This window comes from Passer domesticus, chromosome Z (assembly GCF_036417665.1).
Source record: "Passer domesticus isolate bPasDom1 chromosome Z, bPasDom1.hap1, whole genome shotgun sequence".
In the NCBI taxonomy this organism is placed as follows: Eukaryota; Metazoa; Chordata; class Aves; order Passeriformes; family Passeridae; genus Passer; species Passer domesticus.
Window position 1 is genome coordinate 3519396 of NC_087512.1, and position 21359 is coordinate 3540754.

A 21359-nucleotide genomic window follows, 5' to 3' on the forward strand; every position below is an offset into this window, starting at 1 on the left:
TCCTGCAATTTTGACCTCTTTTCCTTTCAGTGCCACTTGCAGTTAGAAAGCAAAAATCCAGTCCCAGGGGAATATATGGGATGTTTTACATCCCAGAACAACACTTCAACACTTTGTTTTGGGACTGCAAAAGGAGGCAAGACAATCACCTGCTTGAGTGAGCTCTTTGGATGAGGCAAACAAGTGTCACTTTGTTCTCCCTTGTGCAACCCAGGCACAGACTGAGGGGGGTAAGGGAAGGTCAAGACAGACCCGTGATTTAAAGGCAGGAGGATGGTTTGATGACTGAATGAGTCAGGGGCTTCACTTTCAGCTCATGCTGACACAGAGCATTATGCAGAGGGAGGCACAGAAGCATGGAATCTTTTAGGTTGGAGATTACTCCAAGGTCATGGAGTCCAACCATTCCCCAGCACTGCCAAGGCCACCAGTGACCCATGTCCCCAAGTGCCACATCCATGTGGCTTTTAAATCCCTCATGGAGTGGTGATATAGCCCTTTGGTGAAGAAAATTTTTAATACTCAATTTAAACCTCCCCTGGCACAGGTACAGGATTTTCCCTCTCCTCCTGTCCCTGTTCCCTGGGAGCACAGCCCGACCCCCCCGGCTGTCCCCTCCTGGCAGGAGCTGTGCAGAGCCACAAGGTCCCCCCTGAGCCTCCTTTTCTCCAGGCTCAGCCCCTTTCCAGCTCCCTCAGCCTCTCCTGGGGCTCCAGCCCCTTCCCAAGCTCTACTCCCTTCTCTGGACACACTCTCTGCTAGTGCCTCAGTTTCCCCACTGTAAGATGTTGACTGTGCTGCTTTATTCCCATCACAAGGCAAAAATCTGCAGTGCTGAGCAACCAACACACCAGCTGCTTCATAGCCACAGGCAAGAAAAGAATCATCCCTTGCCTTGCTCCAGCATGAGGAATATTGCCCCAACCCTGTGAACTGCTTTCCAGGAGCAACTGTGGTGCAAGGCCAGCAGAATGGAACCCTGGCAGCCCTCAGCATGCCTCACTGGAAGCTGATCCACAAAGACAGGCAAGCTTTCCTTTCTTTTGCTCAACAATAAAGTTTTGGAGCTGTTGATAAATGCTGAAGCTTTAACCAAGATCATATTGACTATTAGGAATTTCTTGACTGCCTCTTGGGTATCCTTAAGGAGCATATGAGAGTCCAAGAGCCCAAATGCAACAAAACTTGCTGGCCACAAACTGGGTACACTCCTGCCAAAACCTTCCTCTGCTGCAGTTATGGCATACTCCAGAAAACATTTTATAAGTCATCCTCCCAGCTTTATGACAAGAGCATTTAGAAGGGAACGTAAACTTTGCTGACCCTCATGCTGCTTTTTTGGCTTGAGGAACTGTTTCTTTTTACATCTTTCTTCCCCTACTCCCCGACTCCTTAAATAAGACCATATTTCTAAGAAATAAGGAAATGGCGTTAATTAAAACCTTCTCAGTACATTATCAGCTTTTGAAGGAGCTTTTGGGGAAGGATAAAGCTGAAGGCTTAAGGCAGAGGGCATTTGCAGGATTAAGTGACCCCCTGAAGGAAGATGTCAGGGTGTGAAAGGCCACCAAACTGCTTTTGGTAACATCAACCTGGAATTTCCTCCTCACAAGTGCCACCAGAGCTTCCTACTAACATCCAAGAGCAAGCAAGGAATGCCAGAGGGATGACCCAAGGCAGAATTCAGCGCAGTCAACCTGTAATGCATCTGAAAAACACAATTTCTCTCTCTTCACTTCCATGATGATTGTAACAGTCCTGTCCAGTTACAAGGCCAGCAGGCTTGAAACACAGCTAAGTATTGTCCCTGTTACAAGCAAATAAAATCAAGAGTTGAGTAGTTGCCATGTTTTATCAATATATCATCAAATCTCATTAATCTGCTATCCAGCAGATGAGAGATAGATCCTCATAACATCTGGATTTTTCACAGCAGCACACCAATGCTATTAAGCTAGACTTCCAAGAAAGGTTTGACGGGGCTTGGAGCAACCTGGTCAGGTGGAAAATGTCCCTGACCATGACAGGGGCTCGGAACAAGATGATCTTGAAGGTTCCTTCCAACCCAAATCTTTCTAGGATTCAATGAATGAAAGACTTCTGTAGCTGCAAAAACATGAAGAATTGGTCAAATTCCGCTTGTAAGACATATCAAGTTCAGAGGGGCAGCATTTTGGCTCTGTAGTTGCATGGCAAAAATGACCAAGAAAAAGGTAATCCCCAGACTCCAGGGATTTCCACAAGAATAAACGCAAAGCTTTTGGAAACATTTAGTGGGAATAGTGTTTTTATTAAAGTCCTCCCATCCTTCCCTCTCTGGCTGGCTGACTTTCCCTGTCTCGATCTGCAGCCTGCCTGAATACCACCCAAAATATTTTCTCAATTAGAGGAGAAAACAGGAATTTGCCACTTGTCTGCCTCTATTCTGCTGCCTGTCAACATTCAGCAAATATTTCAATCGTAGCCCTTTGCATGCTGTTAGCCGTGCTCATTTAACCTTTGGCCCTTCCCTAGGCTAATCCATCGGCCTTTACCTTCAAACCTTTACAGCCAGGGGCTGACTGCAGGATGGGCCGGCAAAGAGGGGAGGATGAAAGGGGTGTTGTGAGTGATAAGTCATGCCAGATTTCATTGCAGTTTAGGGAGGGTGAGCAGAAGGATGGAAATTTCTGGCTATGGCCCTCAAAGATTTAACTGCCAGCAGCTGAGATTTGTGCTTCCACATCCAGGGTACGGTGAGGAAAATTAACTATTTTTAAGAAAAAAAAAAAGGAAGGAAAACCTCCATCATCTCAGCTCTTCTTCATGTGGCTGGCAGCATCCTGAGGCAGTTACCTAATTGCCCGTGGAGCCTTTGCTCTGCTGCCTCACCCGCTCTCTTCCCCGCCACACGTGTTGCTGAGATTAGTAGCTAACAGTTCCGCTGTCAGAAGCGCATGTGATGAAAATAATGCCCAGAGCGCTGCCTGTCAGCCTCAGAAATGCCTGCCCAGCTTTGATGGTGGAGGACCCCAAAATCTCTGCCCACCTGGCCTCCCGCTCAGCCGAGCATCCACTGTGGCTCTCCAGGGGCCGTGTCCAGCCGCCTGCTCTATGAGAAATCGCTGACCCTTCCATCACATGGACGCTTTAATTGTTCACATCGGTATTTTGTTTCTCTCTACTGTAGACAGTTTGCTGTCAGTTATCTGTCCTTCATATGTAATTAATTGTCCTGTCTCCTGGCTCATTAGAAACAAGCTCCTCTCCTCCCCTTCCCCCTCTCCCCCGGCCAAGTCACAGTGTGCATTATTTAGGTTAAATCATGTTTAAGTAACTACATAAATAGTAGGTCGAGTTTGCCTTTTGTCTAGTCTGAGACTGTTACTTGGCTCCTTTCTCAAAGCACCAGACTAGGAAAGCCCTTATCCCTGGAAGCTCTTGAAGGGATATCCTCACTGGGCAGAGCAGCCGTGCCACCTCAGGAGCATGGGAAGGTCCTCTGAGCAGAAGGTTCATCCAGTAGGTAACAAAAAGGTGTTGCCAAACTTCAATAAGGCAGGCAAAAAAGTCAGCACTGCAGAACAAAAATACTGCCAAGGGGATGTTCATCATCCAGCAAGAGATAACAGTGACAGGAAGGTGAAGATTGTTTTGGGTTTTTTTGGTTTCTTTTTTTTTTTTAATTTTATTTTTTCCCCTCCGGAGATTATTGCATCCAACAAAATGCACCTTGAGGGACATCACACATAAAGAGTCACCTACTACCACCTTGCAACTACAGCACTGAAACTCAGGTGCTGCAACGCACATGAAAGACTTCTGAGTGTTCATTCAATTAAGAACAAAATGAGAGTTTATGAAGTGGATTCCCTCAGTGCACCAGTTACAAAAGAAAAAAAAAAAAACAGTCAAAAACATTGAGGATGTGGGTATACAGGTTCAATCAATGTAAAAACCAAGATGAATCATCACCTTGAACTCAAACAGAACCTGCACTGAACTGTGTTTTAGTGTTACAGTAGTAAAAGTGAAACCTGTAAAGTTAATTTGCTTATTTTGCTGGGCCAAAGCTTTATGTCCTTATAAACCATTTTCCTGTGCCAAAGTACTGCTAATATCACCTGATGCAAAGACTTGAGGATTTAAATATCTGTTTCCATCTGGGAATAACCACTGACAGAACGAGCATGATAATGCTTGTTTCCTCGAGATTTCCAGCTTAGCTTAAGAGATTTAATCATCTGGAGGAGCTTCGGGTGAATCACCTGAACTTTTGGATACCAACTGCAGCCAAGACCTCCCATCCTCCTTGTGTGTGCACATCCCCGCTGACAGACCTGGGCTAGCCAAGTGCTTTAACTGATTGGACCGGGCTCAGCTTTGCTGGATTGCCTGCACAAAGGTTGTGAAGGGCTTCTGTGAAGACTTCCACATGAAAAGCGCTGCAGACATTTCCAGCGCTGTTACTAGAAACTAAATTACTGCTCAGGGAAGCTGTTTATACCAGCAATGTGAGGCAATGAAGTTCTCTCTTACTACCACAATCTGAGCGTGGACCATGGAAGAATGAAAGCTTTCCAGGCTGCCTGAGACCAATGACATGGGAAGACCAGCACAAAGAGCCAGGGGCTAGTTCAGTTTTCCAGTCTATCTCCAGCTGGTCCTCTCCTCCACAAGGGCTTAGAAAGGATGTGGGTCACTAAAGTTGTTTTATCAGAGACCTTCAATCTAAACCTGCTGCCTGGGCTTAATACAGCTGCTGGTCTGCCAGAGAAATGTGCTGCTGTTGAGCTGAACCCCACGAAATGGCAGTCTGGCCTCCCAGCTCGCTCTCCTGACTCTGCTTGTACTGCTTCAGGACACAGTCCTCCCACCGCTTTGTCTGATTTTAGACAGACAAAAATATAAACTAGCCACAGCTTGGTTCATCAGGAGCACACCCAGCTTTTAGGTGATGTTGTATGATTAATAATATATGCTTTAAAAAAAAAAAAAGTTCTCAAGAAGAAAAGGGGAAAGGAAGGAAGAAAGAAAAACATGCATGAGTGGGGGAAGGGGGAAAAAGGACAACAATCTGAGACTTTCAATGGGAATGTCCAAAAATAACACAAACAGGATCTCCCTGCCATCTGCTTCGATCCTCTCTGAATGGCTTTCAAAGCAAAAAGCTTTGCCAAAACCTGACAAACAAAGCATTGAGCATCACTTTTAATGGAATACCAACACTGTGTTCTCTCTTCCCTCCTTTTTGCTTCATAGACGCACACCTTCCACACCCCTCCAGCTGCCAAATAAATGACACTATGCAAAAAAATTTGCTTCGGTTACGAAGCTGAATAAACAAGAAATAATTTTGCAAGTGGTCCCATATGTCTCTGCTTCTCTGCTTACAATGGACACTAATAAGATTTGCCATAACTAATTCTTTCTTTCACACCACTACCCTATTCTCTAACTTGCAAAAAAAAAAAAAAAAAAAAAAAAAATTAAATTCTGCATATCCCATGTGCATTTTTCTGCAACTTTCACACAGTTGAAACACAAGGGTTTCAATGGTAAAGCCCACCCTTCACAGTGCAGACATTTTCAACTTAGTTTAGGTCTTTCAGTGAGGCTTAAATGTGAGTTTTACTTCAACTGAAAATGAACAGAAGAATGTTTGTCACTTGTTTTGTTTGATTTTCTATTCTCATTTAAAAAAAGAGATGTCTAACGGGGTTGATGGGAAACAGGGAGGCATAGAAGATCTGCACTCTTAACACCAAAGGCAGTGTGGTAGTGCACATGAAATAGAAAATCTTGACTCCAAAAGTAATGTGCTAGCACATATAAAACAGAAACAAAATTAATTGGCGGCAAAACCTAGCAACTCTCCTATTTTCCCTTCAGCCAGAGAAGCAGACCAAACTTCTTTCCTGTTTGGGTTTTTTTTTTTTTTGGTTTGGTGTTTTTTGGTTTTTTTTTTTTTTTTTTTTTTTTTTTTTTTTTCTCAGTTGGTTAGTTTTTTGTTTGTTTATTTTTTGTTATTGGTTGGGCTTCTTCCAAGATTCGCATCTCGCCTGGCAAACTTGAGAACCAGACGCAAAATGCTTAAATCCACACTTCTTTCCTGCACTTTGTCCCCTCTGCTCTCGGCATATTTTCATGCACCAGGAGCACACCTTTGCCAGCGCCGATCAACCTTCCTTTTGCCTTTCTCTCTCGAAAACATCTGAGGCCTAAATTACTTGAACAAACAAAGGCGATTTCCCTCCCTCTCTCCCCCGCTGCCGCCTCCCCCCTCAGCGCCGGGCCTGCCCCTCCTCCTCCGGCACACAAATGGCCTCACACCAGACGGGATGGAGGGAGGGCTCCCAATTACACCTCTTTATTAACGAGGGGCCACGGCGGGGAAGGCACGGCAGCAGCCTGGGGTGCAGGCCGTGGCTGCTGGCTCCTTCCTGTCCCCCAAACCGCGGAGCAGAGGTCGCGAGTGATCTGCGGGGAAGCGGCCCTAGCTTCGGCCCACCTGCCGCCCATGGTGGGTGGGCATCGCTGGTCTGCCCGCAGCGGCACATCTGGGAAAAGGCTGGCAGGAAAAGCCTGCGGGGAGCCCTGTTGTTTCTTGCAGCCTGTGGACAAGGAGATGTGGGGCATGTTGGGGAGCGACCGATCCAGCCAAGCCATGGGGTGGGAGCAGGGGTCCTGGCTGTAGCTGGGGTGCTGTGTGGTGGGATGCCTTCTCCAGTGGTCCTGGGTGATACACCTCTGTCTGCTTCAATTTTCTGCTTCAAAACCTTAGGAAAGAGCTGAAAACCTGTGCTCTTTTCTACCATTAGAGGTGACATGGTCTAAAGTTGTCTCTGCCTGTGGCAAGGGTTTCCAACCAAAATCATGCTATGATCTATAACAGTTACAGGGCACTGTAACTTCAATTTTCTGTAAGTACCATCCACCATCTAAGTCCCTTTTCCCTGTCTTTGTGCAGATTCATTTTCTTGTTTTACTAGAAAAGATAGGAAGGAGTTTTTTGATGGTCAAAATCAAAGCTCTTTCTTTCTCTCCTGTTTCAGCCCCAGGCCACCTTTTGCATTCACCCATCAATGCTGTGGTATCACACCTGCTGGTAAACTTACTGAACCCCTTGGGCCTCTTATTTACCCATCACTCTGCAGCACTGCCTGCATGGCTGTCTCCATCTGGCAGAGCCAAATCCTCCTTTCTCCTTACCTCACTGTTTAAATTCCTCTCCCACTGGGCTGCTGGCTTTTCCTTGGGAACAAAGCACAGGCCCCTTGAGCAAACACTTCTACCCATCTGTGTCCAACAGCTATGACAAAAACAGCTCCTCTTACTCCTAAAGGTTTCCCTTTAGGAAATTTTACCCCAGACCTCATAATACACTTGTCCTTTCTGACTGCCACCCTACTCTCAAAACTATATTTTGTCCAGGCTTTGAGCTTATTTTTTTACAGATCTTCATGCTACCTGTGGTTCTTGTTGAGTCTCTTTGGTGTCAGCCTGCCTGTGTTTTCACACAAGTTGTAAGTCTGCGGCCAGGCAGTCAAGATGCAGAGAGAAAAGGGGGCTATAAGGGGAGCATAAAGCATTGCTACTTGTTCTAACCAGGGATTAACACATGGTTTTTAAACAAGGGGACTCCCTTCCCAGCTGACAGCAGCAGCTGCAGCTTCTGACTTGCTTGCAGAGTGGCAGGGAATCGAATCAAAGAGAAAAGAAGAAAGAGGACAACCCTTCCTTGGGGAGTAGGAAACACAATACAAGCTATTCTAAAATCCCTGAAAATACTGGCTTGGTTTTAGGTCAGGCTCTCCTTCCTCCTTCTGTCCTGTGTGCCCCCACCCCCTCGCACAAAGGGAAATTGGTATTTTTCAAAATTCTTATGAAAGCCAACCCGGCAGATGGTTCTTTCCATGCCGGGGAGGAACAAAAAGAAAAACCTGCCAGGATACACATCACTGAGATGTGACAAAGATGGGCATGGTGGCTGGCCTTTGACCCAGAGATTTCATAGGCCTATTAAACCATGTGGCCAAGATGGACTGAGTCGACTTCTATCTCCAGCACGCAGCTGCTGTACCCCATGGGCTCGTGCTGAGTATATTAGATTAAGTGAGGTCAGATCGACTGAAAAGAGACAGGGTTTCCATCTCCCACCTTTTCACTACCTTAGAACAATCCTCAACACCAACATCTGAGCAGGTCAAAGAGAAATTCAGTGGCCAAAGTAACACATAGATAGTAAAATACTTATTTAGAGAGTAATTTGCAATAGTCCTACTTTACCAAAGTCTTGCATATATATCAGTGATATGAACTCCAGCAAATGCAGAAAGCCAACAATAAATCACTGCCAGCCTTTCCATCACACTCAAATGCCTCAGGTTGAGCATCTGGCTGTGTACCACAAGCTGCCCTCCTTTTTCTTTAAAACATCCTCTAGATAACATGAGCAGCCAAATTACAGCCCACAGCTCCACATCCCAAGGACCCAAGCTGGCTTCAAGGATGAAGCATAGCTTGGTTATGCACCACAGCTGCCAGCCAAAGCACAAGGAGCAGCAAAGGACGTGCTGCCCTCCTGCAGAGCCGCCCTGTTTTGTCACAGATTCCCAAGGAGCATGCTGGCAGTGGCTGTCCCCCAGTGACTAAGAGCAGCTCCTGCCACGCCCAGAGCTGATGGCCTAAGGACAGATCAGTCCCTCCCCATCACCCTCTCCTCATTTCTTCCTGTGATGGCTGTGCTGTAGTCACAGAAGCAAATAGGCTTTCCCACGCCACCCCCCTCACCAATTTCAAATCAGGAATATAATTACAAGTGATGCAATGGAATTAAGACCAAAGAGAGAAAAGGCTGGAGGGTATTTGTCCTGCTGATTACATAAATTATTGAAGAAAAGTATCCCATGGAAAGAAAGAGGCTGTCTTTGAGAAGGGAACTTCACCAGCTGAGTGCTGGTGGACACAATGTCAGAAAATGGACAGGACAAATTAATTATCCCCATCCAACCTGCACACAACACAGGATATAAGAACCAGAATATCTTGTAAGTCCAAGAGCGTCAGTTCCCAGTGGAAGATGCAATAAAGAAGTGCCTTCAAGCTCCCTGCTAATAAGGATTAGATAGGTGACTAATGTAGGGACTGTCCCTGCAGCTGAATAGACTTTGGTGGGAGGCAAAAATGAGGGCTGATCTAGACCCTGTTAGTGCTGCTGCTCCCCAGTGGAAAAAAAACATCTTCCTCAGGTCTACTTTTCTCAGTCTTAAGGGTGACCCTTCACCAAATTACCCACACAGGAATATAGCAGGTAAAGTTTTGGTGAAGCTACCCAGGCTGGCACAATGCTCTAGTGAGGAGCAGGGGAGACTACTGATTGTTTAGTAATCCCAGTGTAAGCTCTACCTCGGAGGTATGAGGAAACTCCAGTTTCCTACGCATCCTCCTGGGAAATATCTGCCAGCCGTGTTACAGAAGTGCCTTCTCACAGAAGCTCCAGCTGGGGAAGCAGTGACTCGCCCTGTAGTGAGGCGAGGGTGTGATCGTGGTGACTCACTGAAGTCCAGTGCTCATCCCTCTCCTTGTCACAGTCCTCAGCATAGAGAGAGGGGGGCCATGTCCTCTGCCTCATTTGTTTGTGCCACCAGATTCCTTTGGAAAACAAGAGCATTGGGCAAGTCAGAATGACCCACAAATCCCCTGCAGGTTGATTCTCATCTGTCAGCCATGTGGAGGGAGAGCAGCTTGCATGAAGTTAGGGTGCTGCAAAGTACTGGAATTCCTCAATGAACCACCCAAGTTTATAGTGGTAGAGTTTTTGTAACACCCAATGTCGATAAAAAGATACCATCTCTCTCTGTAAACCTTGCCACCCAGGTGAGAGAGAGCCATGAGAAACTGATGAGAAGATAATGAGTCCTCCAGTAGATATTCCTCATTCAACTCTTACCACATTTTAAGGTTTACAGACCAGAAGGGATTATTAAGGGCATCTAGGTCAACCAATTGCATGCTGTCCCCAAAACTCCGCCCCCTTATTTCTGCATCCCGCCCTAGCTCTTCCCTGAGATGTTTTATTTTTAAGTGAGCAGTGAAGATGCAGAGAGTTAACTATTTTGAAACAAACTGATCTGTTTAAATGACAGCTAGAGGAGGACTGGTTTCTAGAAGGGCCCTGCATTCCATGCTTGGAGATCAGGTCACCCCTGGGAGACTCAACTGTGTCATGGTTAAGTAACCACAGCTCAGTGAAAAGGGTTTGAGCATTAACCCGGCCTGTGACAGGTTCCTTGAGTGAGTCACTTAATCTCATTGCTCTATTTCACATTCTGTACTAAGAGGCAAGATGGTTCCACTTACCCTCCTCTCTATAGAATTTGTGACATTCTTGTGGGAAGGCAGGCTCTTCTGATGCCTTCCTGTGTACAGGACCTGACCATGTCCTCATCTTCAGCTAACCTGTCTTGGCCACAGTCCAAGCCAGATCTCAGGTATACAATCCCATTTGCAACCTGTAGTAAGACACCTTAGCCCTCATGCTGTTCTTTTCACTGCTAGCCCACAGCTCCAAGAAAAAAAGAAAAATAATAACAAGATGTTCGGACTGATACGACTCTGACCAGTCTGGACAAATAGAGCTTGCTGTCCATCCTATGTGAAAACAGTGTCATGCTACTGATACAAACACCATGGCTTGAGAATCCCTCTCCTCATAGCAACCACCTGCAGTTCGGAGTCCAAATATAACCACAATGTAGAAATAGCACTTTATCTCCTGAAATTAAGAAACCAGCAGTCACTGGTCTAACTTGTGTTAGAAGTCATGTCAAGAAGTGGAAAATAGTGCTCTTATAAAAACACAGCTAACTGGACTTGTCCTCGAAGGTCACATCTGAAATGGAATCATTTTAAGGTCCAAAAGTTGGAAAAGTCTCAACATTAAAAAACCAAAACAATTAATGTTTATTCTGTATATTTTTAGACCAGTTTCCTAAGGAAACAAGGCTAACATGGTCACACGGTATTTGGGTGTATGTGAATGTACACACAAAGTCCTTGCCTGCCTGCACAGTCCTCTCTCATGAATGTTTTTTGAATATTTTGTCCAGTTTTGATCAAATGTGATGAAAAATCACAATCTTTGGGATACAATATTCTAACATATTTTGTTCAAGTTGTTCTCTAGCCAGAGGAAAGGCAACTCTGAGAGGGTCCCAAAAAGGGCTTAGCTGAAAAGTTCATTAATCACTAGACATCAGAGAAGTTACATAGGAGGAAAGTGGCCAGAAACCTACTTTTGCAAGTCTCTGTTCTCTTAAAAAAAACCCAAACGAAAAGAAAAGCTGAGGGCACCAGGTGAAGACAAGCTTTCCCTTCAAATGAACTAAGATGGGTCCATCACTCAGTCCCACTGGCTGGGCAGAGAATGGGGCCAGCAAGAAACCCATCTGGGAATGAAGCATGGGAAGAATTAGACCTGACCTGAGGGGGCTAGCTGTTTGTGTTGTGTGTGTGTGTGTGTATTTGTGTGAAAAATGAAGTCAAGATGAAAAGTCTTTAAGTAAATCAGAAGGTATCTGTGGTCAGGCATGCCTGGAAGGGGAGGAGAGGAAGTGTGGCAGGCAAAAGTTGATGCTGGAAGAACACGATCATGTATATGAATGACTGACACCCCAAAATCTCTGCAAATGAAAACACAACCAGTTTGCAGCCCTGGGTGTACATGCCAGCACATCACATCTCCATCTCTGTTAGCCTGGAGGCCATGGTGCTTTCGAAACAACACGCGTGCACCAACTTGGCCAAGGGCTGGCACCCTGTCCTCCTGCAGTTTGGTGCATGGGGCAAGGACCTCCACCTGGACCCCCAGCTTCCTGCACTTGTCCCAGTTGCTTCCTTGCAGCATCTCCTCAATCCCAACACCAGGTCTGTGGATATTTTGTTGTGGTTGGAAGAGAAAGACACAGCACAAGTAAACAAGGAAATGTCACAGAAGGCCATCGAAACTCAGCTGTGGGAGGGAGAGACTGCTACAAAACAAAACCTGTCCTCAACACAGACAGCCTTCCCAAGCCCTGGTCATATGGCAGTTAATCAAGTACACCAAGTCTTCCTTGTTTGGCACTCTGTGTTCAGCAGAAAAAGCCTGCTTACATTTCCTCAGCCCATCCCTTCACTGACAGATGTTTGCTTCTTTAGCACCCACTTGACTAGTAGCAAAAAAAAAAAAAGCACAATTCTTTGGGAGCAGACAGAGCTGAGGGGTGGGCATCAGCAGGCTCAGGCAGAGCACTGAGCTGGAAAAGACACTCTGCCTTATTCCTGTCGCAAGATATCCAGATATCCAGGACATGATGCAAGACAGACACTTCTCCAGCAAGCTTTAGAGGAGAAGGAAGGGTTAAAAGCTGGGATCCAGCTCTCCAGCTCTTCATGGAGAGGCTTTGAAGCACCTTCAGGTGGGACCAGCCTCCTCCAGATGGCTATGTGGGGGATCAAGATGACTCAGCTCCCTTTGTGAGCACCTCAGCCTTCATGGACCAGGATGAACCTAAGTTGTCCTCATCTCCCAGAAAAACTGGTTTCTTAAGTGAAGAAATTAATTTTTTCACAAACACAAACCAAAACAAACCCCACCATTCATTCTTGTTCTTTTTTTTTGCAGTGAGCCTAAAATACCTGAGGTGGGAGACCACCAAACTGCAACTGTTTCATTTGTGCCTTCAACAGTGTGGTAGGAAGAAAAGCTAGCCTAAAGGGCACCTGGGATGACTATCAAAGAGCTGAGTTTGTGTATCTTTGCACCCATGCACTTGTGTAGAAAGACTAAAAACGCCAGGAGCCTCGTGCCTGTTGGAGCAGCTCTCTATTGATCTCTCAGCTGCTCAAGAGCCAGTTTTGCCTTGGAGGCAGCTTGGAGAACGCTCCTCCACTGTGCTGGCACTTCTGGGGCTCTACCACTATATCATAACCTGGGAAGAGCTGAGCTCTACTCTGCTGGTGTGCACTCCAGGTAGCCACCATAAGCATAAGCAGAGCTGCCTGAAGGCTTTGCAAAGAGAGAACAAGGACTAAACCAGCATAGAAACAGGTCCAAGCTGAAGGGACTGTGGGTGTTCCATCCTTTGGGGAGTTGGGGAGAGGGAGGGGAAGAAAAATAAGCTGTAAATCAAACCCTACCACTTCAAGCATGTACAACTAACCTGCAAGTGCAGGTTCTTTTCTTCACTAGGCCACAGAGAGCAAGCACTTACATCAACCCCCTGGGCCACGTTTGGGATCGCAACGGGAAGAGCTGACTCAGATGACATCTTGCACAGGGATGCCCCTAGCAAAGAGGGATAAGCCTGCATGGTGAGCAATTGGATGATCATGCACACAAATCACCGGGGAGATGAGTCCAGCACAGGGGTAATGCAGCAAGAGCTGCGGATGCACACGAGAACCTGGAGGGAAAGTGCAATGTGCAGTCATCAATAAAAACAAGGGGGAAGGAGAGGAGGGAGAGCACTTGTGATCTTCTGTGGAAGAAGAAGGCGGGCAGTGATGCCTTTTTGTTGGTGCTAAAATCACACAGTTAGGTGATAAAAAGAGGGTGCCTTTACCAGGATCCTTAGGTGCACAGTTGGCCAGGTGGAAAATGCCAAAGATGGACCCAAAGATGGATGCATACCTAACTTTGATAAGTTTAGCAAATTGGCATATCTGACAGAAATCCCACTTAGAGACATCAGTGGGGAAGTAATTCCTTCCCAATTCAACCTTCTTTGAATTACCCCTCTTTTAGATAGGAACTTAACTTTATGAAAATGTGGCTCGGACAACTAGTTTCAACTTTGGCTTCCCCAAGAATCTACCCTTGTACCCCCAGCTTGGAGCTGCTAGAGAATTCACTTTGTCTTTCTGTCTAGCAGAGTAGGTAAAATGTAAAAGGTAAAAAAGACTATAAATACTATGATAGGCTACAGAGCTACAAATATATGTGTAAATGATACAGAAATATAATAAAAGAATATAAAATAAAAAAGGGCAAAAATCAATTTGGCATCAGCAATGGTGAGAGCATGTGAATGAGAGAGTCTTCAATGAAAGGTGAATCACCAGAAAAAGTTGCATATGTGGGGCAGTGAAAAGGAAGACTGTGAATTGAATTTCAAGGGGGAAAGTGTTAGAACTGATTCCTGCAGAGAAATGGCAAACACCTACAAAAACTCAAAAGGAAAAAAAAAAAAAAAACATTGCTAGAAAATCCAGAGATAGAGTTTCCTCTGACTACACACAAGGAAGCTTTACTTCCAATTGACTTGCTGCTGTGCTTATCTCTCAGCAGTGAAATGCATTCACCCATCCCAAGCTCTCAAAAAACCCTAGTGCAGTAATAATTACAAAACCACAAGCTTACATCCTCTGAAGGACATTATGCGTATGATGAAAGCTGCAAAGAACCTTTGTCAGGCTGTGCCTAAACAAAGAAGGGGTGGAAAATAAAGTGCTTACAGACATAAAAGAATAGGAAAAAAAAAAACTGAAAAACAAATGCAGGGAAGGGACAAAAAAAAAAGGAAATAAAACAGAAAAGGAAATAATCAGAGAAATAACTGTTCATCTGGGACTTGTTTAAATGCTCCATGGCAGGTAGAGAATGCTGATAGGTTGCTTCATTGCATATGGTACCACACTTTCAATATTCTTCCAGACTGATAACATCTGATAACAACATTTCCTTATCTGAAGGAAAAAGCACCTTTAATGTTGCTGAGGTGGTTGACTCAAACAACCCTACTGTAGGTGAGAGAGCAGCAGCTGCTGGGCTTGCCAGCCTGCCAGCAGGACATCCTCTGGGCTCCTGGCTTTTTTCTTCCCTCCCTCCCTCCTTCTCCAATCAGACTAAATGAAATGGAGCTATTTGTGGGTTTAGAAGTGGCAACAGTTCAGCCCACTCCATCCCCAGGTGCCAAAGGGTTGAAACAAGAGAAAATTCTTACAGAACATTTGTGCACTTTCCAACTGCCACACAAGCAGCCAAAGAAACAGCTCAAGCTATGATTCAACTTCTGAGCAGCCCCGGGAAAAGGGTTAGGAAAGTACCCTTACTCTTTTTTTGAGTAAGGGAAGCCGATGTGAAACTTGGCATGGTCTGGACTTAAAAGAAACCCCAAAAGTTGTTGCGTTGCAGCCAGGTATTCAGGCCAGCAGAGCAGAGGTTCCCAACGCTGGTATTTTCTCATCCCCTGCCTCCCTCCCCACTCCGGGGCATCAGCAACTGCACCCAGCAAGATCCTCTCCTGAATTCCCTCCCCTCCCATTCAGGATCGCATAACATCCCTGGGGCGATTGCTCACACGGAAAAGCAACATGAGGAAAGTATTTAATGCATGTTTATGTCTTTTAATATAGTGTAGCAGCTGGAATCAAAGGAAAAAACCCTGGGCCTCAGCACATGAGCATCGTGGCTCTCCACAGAGTCCCCTTCTAATCACTGCTGCTCTCTGGACCACAGCTTTAGAAATCAAGCACTAACCCCTATTGCCTAATTAGCAGAGCAGTGTAAAGCTTAGAAACAGGCATATCTTCTTCCTCCCTAAGTGGCCACTGAATAAATGCTATATCCCCAGTTCACAGTCCCTTTTTACATTGCTGGCATTACCAGTCCTTTGTGTACCCACATGCTGTTACTTAAATTGCTTCCATGTTTTCATTACTTGCTCTCTGTGCTGTGTGTATTGAAACTCCTGCAAGAATGCTGAAGTGGTATTTCAAAGCACTGGGGACTGCTGGAGATGTAGCTGGAAATATTATGCAACAAGCTAAGGGGATTTTTCAAGTCCTGATAGAGTTTGCACTTCCTCAGGGGAAAAATAAATTTGGGTGCTACTCCATGATGTGCAGGACAACCACTCCCACCCACCAGAGGCACAAGAATGGCACTTGCAGCTCAGTCTGTGTATATTCTCTGCATCCACGAGCAAGGTGGTAAACCCAAATAATGCTCCCATGTGCAAGGGAAGTGTGTGCATTGGGCCAAACTCTCCTGGCAAAAATCCATAAAGGACAGTGGATTGATGCCAGCTGAAGGTCTGTCCCACTCTTTAAATGTGTTGTTCCCTCCTTCTGCTGCCAGGAGCTGCTTTTCTGGAGCTTGTGCTGATTAAAGCAACAGGCAATCAAAACAGCCTGGTGCTGAAATTTCAAAACCGCCAAAACCATTTAAATGTGACAAATCACTTTTTTTTCTCCCCCACAACCACTACTGCAGCTCTCAATGCTTCTGCAAGTAAATGCAGACGGTTCCTGCATGCTCTGCACTTCCAGGGAAAGACACAGACCAGAAAGCTACATATCCATGCAAATTTCAACTTGCTGTTTCCTCCTAGTTATCTTCCCCCCAAAAATTTCTGTACCCACCACAAGATAGATATTGGCCACAGAAGAAATCACTCTGCCAGCACCAGAACTTTTCTCCCACCTCCCTTTCTGCAGTGCCTTTGATCACCCCTTGATGCGAGGTGTTCACAGCCTGATCCTGGAACCCCATGGGCCGAGGGGCAGGCGTGTGTGAAATCCCCCCGGCTGCAGGGACACGGGTTATTCCCCATCCTGGTGATGCAGGCTGTTGGTCTCCAGGCATCAGGCACACCCCTTGAGATCACAGCACTGGGGTCTCTCCAGACCCCTGCCGGGGACATCTCTGCCGCAGCTGCGGCTCAGCAGCTGCCGCGCGGCAGCCGTTGGGTGTTATGCTAATGGTGCACCGGGGCAGCAGCCTTCTCCCCATCTGCTCAGAGCACCCACCTGCTGGGTGCTGAGGTTTTTTTGTTTGTTTTAATGGCCAGATTAGACCAGTGTTGACCCAAAGCGCTCCCAGCTTGAGAACAGGGTGTGTGTGTGAACACAGCCCCAGCCAGCTCGGACCTCGCAACGCAGGTGCAAGCTGGATGCAGCCGTGTCTGAGCTGTGGTCTGTTTCTTTCAAACTCCTTGTCCTCCTGCAATAAAGTCATCACCCTGAGCATAACCATGGTACAAGGTGCTTTTTTTAAACTATTGTTCCCACTGGGTTTGTTTGTTTTTTGGGGTTTTTTTTTGCGCATAACTTCCTTATGCTTAGCTTTATTTATTCAACCTTTTGGATGACCACAGAGAAAAGAACACGCCTTCCATGCCCATCAGACTGGGTGATACACAGAAATGAAGGCTCTGATTTTGTGCAGTCATATTCTCCACAGCCCATGCATGGTAAATAGGGGTTTGCAGTTCTTTTTTTCTCCTCTACATTGCTATGGAAGGATTGCTTGTGACATCTTTGCTGTCACTGAGTCTCATAAAAACTCTGTTGCTTCCCCTGAAACCTCTACAAACATTCAGGGAAGAAAGGAAACTGGAAATTAGACATTTCTTGGTGCTAAGAAGGCAGCCCATCCTTTCCAATAGATTGGAAAATCTCTTCTCGAAGTGTTCCAGGGCCAAGCTTCTGCTGTGTTAAAAAGAGCTACCTCTTTCATGCCTATGCACTACTACATCATGTAAAAGATTAAGAGAAAAAAATCCCCTTGAATTGTTTTTTTTTTTTTTGTTTGGTTTCAAGTTCAGCATGTAAGAAAAGTACTCCAAAAGTGAGTGATGTTAATCTCCCTGGGTTCTGCCTTGAGTCAATGGGAAATATCAATGCTTAAAAAAGTGATTTTGAGTAATGAAAATTTTGGTCTAAGTCAGTCTGCCGAGGAGGATTTCTCCAGGAAGAGGTGGTGGCAATTAGTCTCCTCAAGGCTTCACACAGCCCTTTGAGCACCCATCACATGTATAAGGTGTGGGAGAAGAAGGATCAAAGCTGCATGAGCAGGAAAACGAAGCTGAGACCCAAGCCCTAATCAGAGGGTGCCTAAATCCCAGATAAATTTGTACAGGTTTTGGAGACATATGTGCATCTTTTATCAAATTAGGTTCTGTCTGAACTCATCATGAAATCTATGTGTTACTAAGAAGGCAGAGGTGAAGTATTTTTCCTGTGACCTGACCAAACATACTTGGCTAATGCTTAGGACAGAAAATACCACTAATCCAAAAATGTGTGTCCCCAGCAGTGCTGCTTAATATACTCAAACTAAATTTGGTCTATATACTAAGTATAGGTGACATTACAGAAAAATCAAGCCAACAGCAAATCAAAAGGGTACTCCTGAAAACAGCTCATATGAGAAAGGATTTTCTTTCTTTTCTCATTCTTGAATAAGTGAAAAAATAAAAAAAAAAGTTCAATTTTTACCCAGACTTAAAGTACCAAAAATTTCTCTGCAGAAGGATATTTCAAGAAAATGATATGCATCTGGAAGAAAATGAGACTTATAATGGAAGTATTTTCTGTAGCATAACTATAGTGCTACTCACACAATGCTGTAATCAAGAATAATGGAGCCCATCACCCAGAATACAGGAATGAATTCAATTGTTCGCCATGCACATACCTCTATTTTAAAAATGCAGTTGAATGCTTTAACTGCCAAAAGGCTTGAGCATTAGTGCTCAGGCACAAAGCAGTTTAGAAGTGGGCTCCTTCATTTCTCACTCATGTAATCATTAATCTCAAAACTCAATTACATACAAAAATAGAAGAAGCCTGGTTGAACTTTTGATCTCTTCTGAATTGGTTCATCTGAAGGATAGTTCAAGATCATACCCGATGCATACGTGGCAGTGCAGGATGGTACTTGCCCTGTGCTGCTCCAAGGCCAAATCTTGCCAAGGTTATGCCTTGGACACAAATAATTTGAGAAGATTAATTCCTTCCCTCTCCCTCTGCTCCTGGGAGAAACTGGATGTAAAAGAATGAGACTTACCTTCTTTTTGGAGTGTGATCTGTCCTCCTCTTTAGTTGTTTTGCTATTTTTCCCAGTTCTGGAAAGTTTCTGCTCCCCAGACTGCTTGATGGTGATTTTGATCTCGGGAGGGCAGATATAGTTCTCCAAGTTCTTTGGGGGCTTCTTCGCTCTCTTGGTGGTCTGGATCTTTAGTTTTAAACTCCCCTCCGTGAAGTTAGCCTCCTTGATGGAAAACTCCTGCTCCTCCAGGCCATCTCCCGCCACCCATTTCTCACTGTCCGCATTGGAAGTGGAATCCACGTCTCTTCCGGAGCCCAGCTCATCCTCTTCCTCAGGCTCCAGCCTCTCGCTGCTCACCGGGATCCCTTTCCCCGCGCCTGACGAAGACAGCATCGTCTCCCCTGCACAGCCCGAGACAGGCGAAGGCTTCGTGGAGGTGACGGCAGCTGGCAGAAAGTCTGCCTCACCTCCCCTCTGCCGGGAGCTGCTCAAAGTCTCTCTGGGCTCCATGGCAATATCACACCGCCCTGGAGTTTGGTTGGAGGGAAGGGGAGTATGGAAGGGGATGGGGGAAGCAAGGGCAGATATGATCCCAGGGAGCGAATGGCAACTGTCCACCAAACTCAATGTCCCGGTCACCCAGAGGCTGCAAGATGCTCAGAAGAGACCAAATGTGCCACTGTCAAAAGAAAGAAAAAAAAAAAAAAAAAAGAGGATGTTAGCACATACACAGATATATCAAATGAGTGTGGAGATGTTTGAAACAGGACATGGGGCACACCCAGGCTTCCCCTGCAGCATCTCAAGGGCTTTCCTTGGAGCAGAATGGGAACCAAGGCTCCCCAGCATTTCTAAGGGCTGGATCTGACATCACAAAGCAATGAACAATTGCCATGTCTATTGTTAAATTGATGACAATGCATATATATTAAAAAAAAAAAACAAAACAAAACCAACCCAAAACCAAACACCCAAACTGTTGTCTAAATGCAAACATCTTCAATTCGACTTATGCAATAAATGAGGGGACAGCCAGCTCTCCACACCCATGAACCTCCTCATTACCTCAACGTGCTCACTGTCACAGGGTTTACAGCGGAGGAAAAAAGTAAACTCAGATACTTGCCTTGGGTTAAACAATAACCCAGTGATCAGAGCACAGAAAACATGGTGCTGCCCTCTGAATCAGCAGCAGTTTCAAACTCTCTGTTCTTCACTTCCCAGGTGTGAGAGAGACATGCCCTTGGCTGCCAGCTATTCTGAGGGTAATCCTACTTTGGATGAACAATTCATTAGGGACCAACTGCAGCCCAAGATGACCTATGGGATACTGGAATTGCAGGAGGATGCACCTGGGCTTCTTTTCAGTGTCCCACACACTGAGGTTTGTGGAGGAAAGTTAAACTCAAGGTTTTCCAGAGTTCTTCATGCCCTCATTCCACTGTTCTGTGGAAAAGTCTTGGATGATGCACAGACTGTGCATCTCAACCTTACAAGTTTTATCTTTCTTTAAAGCATCAGAGATGGAACCCTTTGAGATGGAAACACTCCTGCTTGGTACCTTACAAACCCTCAGTTAAACGGAGAAACTGTGAATGTTCAGTTGAGTTCAGTATCACCCAAGGACATCTTGTTATAAGCAATACTTATGGGGTATTTTAAAAGGTATTGAGGTGCTTTCATGCACCCTCCTTAAAACTCCCTATTGCCACCCCATATACACCCCTCATGGCAAGCCAATTTTGGCCACAAAATTAGCAAAAGAATCCACAAAAAAAAGTGTAAGTTCACAAAATTAGTAGAGAGAAATAAACATATTTCCTGCTATTTTAGGAGAAACAGCAAGTAACACTTCTGGCAAATGGAGAAGGAAATGGGAAGGCACTGCCAGGAGTAGGTGCTGGGAGTGCAGACTGGCTCTTTCAGGAGTAGCTCCCTGCTAGATTAGCTCAGCTACACTTGACCAACTGCCATCAAGATCTGAGCACAGCCAGGGATTTCCCAGGTCATTCTTGGCAGCGATATGCCACAGAGAAAAAAAAAAATAAAATCTTGCTACCTATCACCAAATCAGAACAACAGTGCCAGTGTACACTGCTGTAAAGCACAGCTCACCTAGAAGAAACACAAGTCCTTGTACCACTGGCTTCTTTTTGCTTTTTAAAGGTACCTTGCAGGAGCTTGAAATTCAACAAAGAAGTAATAACAAGTGCCTTTTATTAGTTATAGATTCACATTTGCACTGGAGTGCGGTTGTGTGTCACTTTTCTGACCTGGGCATGTATAGGTACAAGTGGAAAGTCCTAAGTGTCCTACAGCTCCATGAAATCACTCGGGGACCTCCACCCAGGTCCCAGCAGACACAAATTCAAATAAAGTTCCCATAAATAGCACAAGCTGACAACCCAAGCAGAAAGGAAAAAAAAAAAAGAAAAAAAAAAATTTAAAATAACTTGGAGTTGCCATCTGGCCTTAGGCATGGTTTCTGTAGCTCGCAGGAGACAGAATACACCAGAAAACCACTTATTCTTAAGTTGCACATCTCCTGGCCGTAGTGGAGAGA

The 21359-nt window shown here is 45.4% G+C and overlaps 1 protein-coding gene and 1 long non-coding RNA gene across 6 annotated transcripts in view; one reads left to right on the forward strand and one right to left on the reverse strand.

The window, feature by feature from the left end:
• The window catches only part of SETBP1 (SET binding protein 1), a 265843-nt gene that overhangs the window by 229318 nt on the left and 15166 nt on the right, over positions 1 to 21359 (reverse strand). For all 5 annotated transcript variants that reach the window (XM_064405207.1, XM_064405205.1, XM_064405204.1 and 2 more), the window contains exon 2: positions 18815 to 19475. In XM_064405207.1, the coding sequence (XP_064261277.1) occupies positions 18815 to 19306 (492 nt within the window). In that variant the 5' untranslated portion in view covers positions 19307 to 19475. The remainder of the gene's footprint in view (positions 1 to 18814; positions 19476 to 21359) is intronic.
• Positions 19470 to 21183, forward strand: LOC135291196 (uncharacterized). The gene is made up of 3 exons (XR_010354058.1): positions 19470 to 19904; positions 20021 to 20461; positions 20630 to 21183. It is a non-coding gene; the product is annotated as an uncharacterized LOC135291196 (long non-coding RNA).